This window comes from Echinops telfairi, unplaced genomic scaffold (genome assembly GCF_000313985.2).
Source record: "Echinops telfairi isolate 266 unplaced genomic scaffold, ASM31398v2 ScPeMD7_7458;HRSCAF=8496, whole genome shotgun sequence".
Lineage (NCBI taxonomy): Eukaryota > Metazoa > Chordata > Mammalia > Afrosoricida > Tenrecidae > Echinops > Echinops telfairi.
In genome coordinates this window covers 38,261,930-38,271,291 of record NW_022111358.1, presented here as the reverse complement: position 1 = coordinate 38,271,291, position 9,362 = coordinate 38,261,930, and the positions used below count along the sequence as shown (strand labels likewise).

The 9,362-nt window shown below is 45.4% G+C and overlaps 1 protein-coding gene across 1 annotated transcript in view; it reads right to left on the bottom strand.

The window, feature by feature from the left end:
* CEP112 (centrosomal protein 112) overlaps positions 1 to 9,362 on the bottom strand; it is a 462,158-nt gene that overhangs the window by 45,752 nt on the left and 407,044 nt on the right. The window contains exon 25 of the mRNA XM_045299484.1: positions 8,783 to 8,872. Coding sequence (XP_045155419.1) covers positions 8,783 to 8,872 — 90 coding nt within the window. The remainder of the gene's footprint in view (positions 1 to 8,782; positions 8,873 to 9,362) is intronic.

Here is a 9,362-nt window from a genome sequence, read left to right as displayed (position 1 = left end):
GCACTGATCCATAGCACTGCAGCAGACAGCACTGGGGGCACAGTGTGGGAAATGTGCCTGGTCTGACCCCTCCACATCAGGGCAAAACCTGAAGGGAGCAAAGGCAGCAGAGCGACCAGGGGACAAAGCAATGACGTCCCGAGGAATCCCAAAAATAGGTTTTGTGGGGCAGGGCTTGGTGCCGCATCGGACTTAATTGGAAAACATTCATAAGGGTCAACAGACAGACCTGGAACTATTTATAGGCTTTTTTCCCCTTCACATCTATCTATATAAAACAAACAAACAATTCCAAGGAAAAAACAGGACCAACGGTTCAGGGGGGACATGGGAGAAGGGGAGGTGGGAGAAAAGAAGGGGAAGCCAACAATCCCAGGGACAAGGGAACGATGAGTGATATAAAATCGACGGCGAAGAGGGTGTAGGATGCCTGGTGGGGTTTGAACAAGTGCAATGCAGCTGAGAGGAATTACTGAGAGCTGAATGAAAGTTGAACATGATAGTGGGACAGGAGGAAAGTTAAAGGAAATAGAGGAAGGAAGTAGGTGGCCAAAGACATTTATAGAGGTATAAATTCAGGTACATACATATGTAATATATGTATATATATCAATAGGCATATAGGTCTATGTACATATATTTATACGTTTATTAAGGTAGCAGGTAGACATTGGGCCTCTACTCAAGCCCTCCTTCAACGCAAGAACACTTTGTTCTAATAACATGGCATTCTGTGATGCTCACCTTCCCAGCACAATTGCTGAAGACAAAATGTGTGCATATGCAAATGTGGTGAAGAAAACTGATAGTGCCCGGCTATTAAAAAAATATAGCAATTGGGCTCTTAAAGGCTTGAAGATAAACAAGCAACCATCTAGCAGGAAAGCAACAAAGCCCACATGGAAGAAGCACACCAGCCTGTGTGATCATGAGGTGTCGACAAAACCAGGTATCAGAAGACTCAAAACAAACAATCATATCGATGCAAACAAGGGGAGTCAGAGGACCCAGAGCCCACCTGTAGACAATTGGACATCCCCATACAGAAGGGTCAACAAGGAAGGCACGAATCAGTCAGGGTGCAGTATAGGACTGACAAAATATATAGCATTCCTCTAGTTCTTTAATGCTTCTCCCCTCCCCCACTATCATGACCTCAGTTCTACATTCCAAATCCAGCTAGACCAGAGCAGGTACACTGGTACAGATAAGAGCTCTTGACACATGGAATCCAGGACAGACAACCTGCTCAGGAACAGTAATGGGAGTAGCGATACCATGAGGGTAGGGGGAAGTGGGCGGAGAAAGGGGAAACCGATTGCAATGATCGATGTATAACCTCCCTCCCCCCACTAGGGTGACGAACAACAAAAAATGTGGATGAAGGGAGACAGTGGACGGTGTAAGATATGAAAATAATAATAATTTATAATTTATCAAAGGTTCACAAGGGTGGCAGGGTGTGGGAGGGGGGGAAAATGAGGAGCTGATACCAAAGGCTCAAGTAGAAAGAAAATGTTTTGAAAATGATGGCAACATATGCACAAATGTACTTGATAGAATGGGTGCATAAATTGTTGTAAGAGTTGTAACACTCCCAATAAAATGCTTCATTAAAAAATAATTTTAAGGTCCCTACGGCATAGCAGGGATTTGTTCATGTATGTTAATATCTATGACCCAGTGGTGCTGTGCTTAAGTGCTCTTCTGCTAACCAAAAGGCGGTAGGTTCCCATATACCTGCTGCTCCACAGGAGAAGGACAGAGTTGCCCACTGCTGTGAAGGTGACAGCCTTGGGGACCCTCGGGGGGCAGTTCTACTCTGTCCACAGGGTTGTTATGTGTTTGGATCACTGGGCTGTAATGGGTTAATTTTTTTGTAGGTTAACAGCGAAATAATTTGAGGTGATTTCTTTCCTTTCCCTTGTTTTCTATCAAAGATCAGACCAAACCAAATGATCTTGCAGGGGCTAGGGAGAGCCTTCACCTCAGTCTGAGTAACGGAAACCAGGCTCATGAGAGTGACTTTTACTTTTCCCATCATGCTTCAGTCTGCACCTGACCCTGGCAGCCGTGTAGCACAGATTCATACAGTGCAAAACACAATCCCGAGTGAGAAGTCCTACACCATGTCTGCCCCTCCCGTGGTGTATAAAATTTAGGAATTCATATCCTTTCTGGATAACTCTGATTCTTTGACAATGAAGGAGTTTGACCCAAGCTCTGGTCTCCTCTCTGTTGCTGAAATTATGAGCTCTTGTTTAGATTCCATCTAAAATTAAAAGTGATTAGCCCTTATCATGGATACTGACACTTTTTAATTACAGCACTGGATTAAAGGAAAGAGTAGGTTTCTATCAGGTTGGCTTAAAATAGTCACTTCCAATTTTATTTCTGTGGTTTATCTCGAATCTTCTTCACTTTCCCCATCTTTGACATTAATGGTTTGTACATAAAATTGCATAAACTCATATTAACTAGTCTTTCTTTTTTTAAAATTTAACTATTCTTTTTTGTAGAACGATGGATATTATCTTCTCACTGACAGTGTTGTACACTTAAACATTTTTACCAGCTGCTATAGTCTGAGATTGACCAAAAAAGACAATCAAGGTGCATTGGTAATCACTGGTGACTGCAATGAGAAAGTAAAAAAGAAAACAGATCAATAGAAAATATAGCCTTGGCTAGAGAAATGATGTAGGAGATCACATACATTTCAAACCGTGTTACATCTATGGAAAGACAATGGAGAAGCTCAATATCGCCAGTAAGGCCAAGAGTAGACCATGGACCAAACTATCAATTGCTTTTATGGATGTTCAAGCTGAAATTGAAGAACATTAAAAGAGGTTCATCAGAGCCAAAGTACAACTTTGTGTATATCCTACCTGAATTTTGAGCATAGCTCAAGAATACATTTTAAGTACTGAATGTAAATTACTGAAGACCAGACAAGTTATTGGATGACATTAAGATGATTATACATGAAGGAAAAGGCACTAAAAAGACAGAAAATATAAGCTCAAAATGGATGTCAGAAGAGACTGAAACATGTTGTTGAATGTAGAGTAGCTAGAGTAAACAGACAAATTATTAGGTTAATAAAAATGGAATCAGACCAACTAAAGTACTCTAATGAACTGTGCAAGGATCTGTGGTTAGAAAGCCAAAGGGAAGAACATGCCCAGGGTTTCTCGAGGAAAGAACCAAGAAAAAAAAAAATCAAGTCTAGAGTTTCAATATTGAAGGATTTTATGGGCAAAACATTGAAAGAAGCATCAAAAGAAGATGAAGGAATACACAGAGTCAATGTACCAGAAAGAAGTGGTCTAAACTTAATGCCAAGGCATCAACTCTGACCTCATAGGACACAGTAGAACTGCCCCTGTGGGTTTCCAAGACTGTAACTCTTTATGGAAGTAGAAAGCCTCATTTTTTCCTGTGGAGAGGCTGGTAGACTCAAACTGCTAACCTTGTGCTTTGCATCGTATCACATAACCCACTACGCCAGCAGGGCGTGGCATATGCTCAAGAACCAATGGTATTGAAGAAAGTTGTGCTCCAGGCATTGGTGAAAAAAAAACTGGAATCGAGGAATTGATGCCATACCATTTGAAATGCAATTCTGGGTGTGTTCACCCATCTGTGCCAAGAAAACTTAAAGACAGTTACCTGGTCAAACGACTGTGGCGATCCACAGATGCGTCCACTCCAAAGAAAGGTGAGCCAACAATATGTGGAAGTTATCAGGCAAATCACTAATATCACACAAGAGTAAAATTTCACTGAAGATGATTGAACAACAACAAAGGTTACAGCAGTACACCGACAGGAAACTGTCACGATGGATTCAGAAGAGACTGGAGTGAGAGATCCCGCCGCTGAGGTCAGAATGGCCTCGGTTGAAAGTGGAGAACACAGCACGCCTCATGACCTTGTGCTCTGCTTTACTGCACTTCTCCTGTATTTCTGGGATGTCAGGAAGGGACTCTGACTTTTCAAGGACTGCATTTTAAAACGTAAAACAAATTCGAGGTTTGTGGCTACCTTGCATTCGGCAAGCCCATCGGTACCATTTTGCCAGAAGCATGTGCATTTTTCTTATCTCTCACAATATTTCCAACTTTTTCATAATGCTACGGAGCGTTCAGGAGACTATGGTATAGTGTAACTATAACTGTTTCTTCTATCAATAGGAAATGAAAACATTTGTGTGCCTACCTGTATTATGATGCCACTTTATTGCAGTGGTCCGAAACGAAACCAAGGAGCCCTGGTGGTTATGCAGTGGGCTGCTAACCACAAGGTCAGCAGTTCAAAACCACCAGATTCTCCGATGAGGAAAGATGAGGCTTTCTACTTCCGTAAGGAGCTGCAGCCTCAGAAACTCCCAGGAGCAAGCTATCCTGCCCTCTAGGTCACTGTGAGTTAGATCTGACTGCATGGCAGGGAGTTTGAGTTCGGTTTTTGAAACGGAACCCACATCTCTGAGGTCAGGGTGAAGCGTGACGACATTCACCTACCTTGTACTGACTGTTCAAAGGTGGATCAGAAACACAGTTTGAGCAAAGGGTGGGGATTCTACCGTAAGGTGTGCTCAGGGGTTGCACCCGCTCACCACCCTTACTCGGTATGCTGAGCCAATAATCGGAGAAGCTGCACTACATAAAGAGGAATGTGTCGTCAGGATGGGGGAAGGCTGAATAACAGCCCGAGATAGGCGACAGACACAAGCTGGCTTGCTGAAAGCCAGGAGGACGTGAAGCACTTACTGACGAAGATCAAAGACCCCAATCTCCAGGAAGACACCTTAACATAAAACAAAAATCCTCACAACCGAACCCATCACCGACCTCATGGCAAACGGGAAAGGTATCGATGTTCCCAAGCTTGTCCTTTTACTCGGACCACAATCAATAATAATGGAAGCAGCAGTCCAGAAATCAAAGCATGTATTGCTGTGGGTACCAATTTTCTGCAAAAGACCTCTTTAAAGTGCTAAGAGCCAGGAAGTTACCTCGAGGACGAGGGTGGGCCTGACAAGGTCGTGGTCTTGTCCATCGTCTCACACGCACGCGAGTTGGAACCACCACTCACGAACAATAACATACCATGACACCTTGACTCCACAGAAAGAACACACTGAGTTAACCCTTGGTAGCACGGCGACAAGCAAGCCCTCGCTGGGATTCTGAGTCTTGCGCCGCCAAGCCCAAAGAACGAGAGGCGAGACTTGATGAGACCACGGCAAGTGGCGAACAGCAAGGATGCCACCCATCCAGACCTGATGAGAAGCAGCTTTTTTGTTTTTAATTAAAAACACCGCTCTTAAAATGCCTCATTCATTTTCTGTTTTTATAGAACCCAAAACGCAGGAATTTCTCTTAAATGAAAAACAGGAATGGTCCAACCGTCTTTGTGTTTTTGTTTTTTTTTAAGCAAGTTAAAAAAAGATGCCCAGGAAATTGTTCTTTGTAACTCTGCCAGTTTCAATGCTGGTTCTTTAGGCAACTGGTATCAAGAGAATCATACATGGCTGAAGCAGAAGTGAAGGCAAGGCAGCCCCCAGGACCTGCTTCGTACACATTTCAGTTGTCTGTGTGCGCGATGGGAGGCTAGCTCCCCAGACTGCAATAGCACTGAGGGACAGGAAAAGGGAAATCGTTACGGCAACAGTGTCAATGTTTTAGAGACCCCAAGCCGCCTCCCAGAGAAAGAGGCCCCTAGACACGCACCTGACAGCAAGGCTGATGACTTTTGATGCCTTCTATTAGTGTCACAACTTGAAAGAAGGACATGGGTCAAGTTTTGACTCAGTAACAGAGTGCATTAAATTCAATCTAGATGAGTGGCATTTATTAAATGCCTACTATTTGCTCTTCCATGTGGCTGGTATTTTTTTCCTGGCTACACCCTAGGTCCTTGTGCAAAGAACCCAACCCATCTATCTCCTGGTTGCGAAATGATGAAATCCTCATGCTCTACCCATGGGGATCCCCTGACATTTCTTGGGTAAACTGTAGCCTAAGAGGTATCAGGAATCCGTGTAAGAAATATTCTAAAGAGCTATTGTCACTGTGAAGATGAAAGTAACTCTGATGATCAAAAAGAAGTCAATAACAATAAAAAAAAAAAGGACTGATAGTAGTTCCTGAATCCTCCCCTCTTGCTCATTTGGGATTTCTTCATTTTCCTCCTCTCAATATATTATGGACTTTTCCGTGTGAAGTTCTGCCACACATTAGAGTGATGTCAACAAAGTTTTACCTTAAGTCATATTTTATCACACGCTGGAGAGGCTCTGGTCCTCCGGGGAGCACCGTTTCCTGTTTCCAAGAAGCTCGTCCTTTCTCCTTCTTTGAGTTACAAATGTCTCTGACAGAGGCCTGAGCTCAGCTGGCCTCCAGAGACCAGGACACGGATGCTGGTGAGACTGGGGGGGTCACTCTGCGGTCTCAGGCGGCATTTCCTGTGGTTCCATCTGCCAGGTCTTGGGGTCCCTTGCTGTTTGCTTTTTTTTCTGCCCATGAAGATGGAGGTGCAAGGTGGCATTTTGCTGCTGTACCAGCTATCGGGAACAGTGTGCTTCTCTTCCCGACTCCTTTCATTAACTTGCTTCAACTCAACCCAGTCTTACAATGAAAACAAAGACTTAGTTCTACTGCTAGTATGCAGCTCTCTTTTTTATGAACGTAAAATGTTGTGTCTTAAAAATGATTATGCGAGGGCAAAGGTTTGGAATTCAGATGAGCCTGGATTGAAGGCACCTCTCATACTTACTCCGCCACCGCCTGTCACTTGAGGGAGGCTTGTGTGCTATTGGGAAGCCAGTCCACTGGGTCACACATGCTGGACAGATGTGAGGAGCGGTTCTAGACTAAGACTCAGAAGAAAAGCCTGTTGATCAATTTCTGAAAATGAGCCAACAAAGAGCCCACTGGAGCACGATGGAACCTAGTTTGACCTGCTTGCTTTGGACGTGCCACGGGGGTGGGGGGGAGAGAATGCCCTGGGCAGGGCACCATGTGTGATGAAGCCAGCGAGGGTGAGGGAGATGCTCGGTGAGCTGGACTGGCTGGCATCGTGGCCACAGCCATGGGACTCAAGCCTGGGATCGATCATGAGGGTGATGCAGGACGGGGCCACGGTTCGTTCTCCTGTACACGAGGTCACCAGGCCCCAGAGCTGGGGCCACGGCACTCCCCATCTTATCCACCTGCTTCTTACAACTGCGTGACCCTGGATGCATTGATCAGTCTGATTCGGTGGGCAATTTTAAAACGGGGGTGATCATACTGACCTCACATGGTTCGCTTAAGGAGTCAATGAGTATGCGTGACATTTCTTGCATCGTATGCATCACATTATAGGCACTCGAAAAACTCTTAACTATGATTCCGTTTTTCAGTTTGGTTCTTCACCCACGTATAACTGACTTAGGCACTGCAGGGCCTTTTAATATTTATAGTAATCGTCACGTTTATTATGATGATGCATGGATTTTTATATTTAGGTACACATATGCATACATAGCTAGCTATTCATGCTTATCCTCTATGGCATAGACACATACATAACACATGCATATCACAAAGGACAGAAGAGAGTAGGAAAGAATTTAGAGAGCCAGTTCAATGAAGTAACACTCAACAGCTACTTGGAATTCACTTTGGCCGTTTTGTATAATGCCATGTCTCAGGATCCCATGGTAAAGCTGCCCGTAGATCAGGTCTTCTTGACTCATCTAAGTTCAGGGTGGACGCTCTCCAGAGTCACAGTGAACTAACTTCGGGTTCCTGTCCTGAGTCTCACTATGAGATCATTCAATATAAAAGTCTGCTACGTCCATCGGGGCAGGCTCTGTCCCCACTGGCTTATGGCACAACTTTAGAAGGACAATATCCATGCTATACCCAGTGGCCTTGGATCACGCATTTATGAGAGGGCTCACTACGAGGCAAGCTCTTTATTGATACTTTATTGACTTTTAAACTTTAAATTGTCAAAACCACCACCGAGAACAATTCATTATAATCAGAAAAACTGCATGGAAACACGTGTCATTTGAAGAGCAAACAGCTCATTAGCTATTATCATAGCCAGCGACTTCTGGTTTATATTAGATGATTTCATTAACACGAGGGGGCAGAAAGATGAAAACTCACAAGAAAGGGTCATTCTGTCTTAAAGTAAAACGGCGTCCATTTGCTGTGAAAGGACGGCAGCGCAGGCACTGCTGGCTGCTTGCCTCACACGCCTCTCCCTCCTCCCTGCTCAGGCTGCTCTTCCTCAGCTGACTGCGCCACCAACCCGCAGACCCCAACTGGGCTAGGCCAGCCTCCATTCTCCGAGTCCCCTGGCAGGGCCTGGGCACGCGACTTGCTCTGGCCCCTGGATGTGGAGAGGGGGAGGGCAGTGTGGAGGAGCATTTTCCTCATTCTGCAGAAGGAGACCTCCCAACCTGACAGCCCCTTTCTACACCTGGGCAGGAAGGGGAACATGGCCTGCTGCAGCCATCTTGGATACACCTGTCGAGTCAGGGGAACAGAAGCAGAGCAAGCCCAGAGGTCCTCTGCCCAGAGCCGGCCCCGTGGGAGGACTCTTGTTTTTTGTGAAGTCATGCATTCTCTCACTGCGTATGCCAACAAGAGGTGGCGCTTCCTGTTCCTCACACCCAAGGCACCCCGACTGAGCGGGCAACGCCTGTGCTCCTGGACCTGGAGGAAGCCCACCAGCCCGCCAGCCCCCACGCCCACAGGGACAGCAATGGACAGCGCACCTGTTCCTGGGACTCCAGCTCTCGGTGCTGTAGCTTCTTCTCCACGTTGCGCACCTGATTGGAGCGGGCATCTAGTTCATCTTGCAGGGCCTGAAACAGCACCAGAGAGAGAGGGGAACATGAGACAGTCCCATCCCAGAGAGAAAGTTTCACCACACGGACTGGCAGGAAAAAGGCCTCGGGTCTCCATTCTCACTGTTGTTCCAGAAGCGCCCGGGCAAACACAAACAGACTTGTGTGCGCCAGGCCCACATGGTTCTGTTGGAAGGAATGCCTAGTTTGAAAAAAAAAATAAATCCCAAGCTCATTATACGGGAAATTAGAAGGTGTCCATTCATTTGGGGGAAATGTCTATTATAGTCTCAGCTTCGACCCACAAGCACGTAATAAGGTGTAAAACTATTGTTCATTAAACCAGCTCTGTCAATACACCTGCAAGGTGCACTTGCCATCTGTAAAGTGTCCTGACATAGAGCAGGATTGGGCCAACGGGACATGCTTTGAAATGACACTGTGGTACTCTGAGTAAATGACAGGCTCAGGAGAATGGCTTGGAATTTAAATAACTAGTGAGACATGG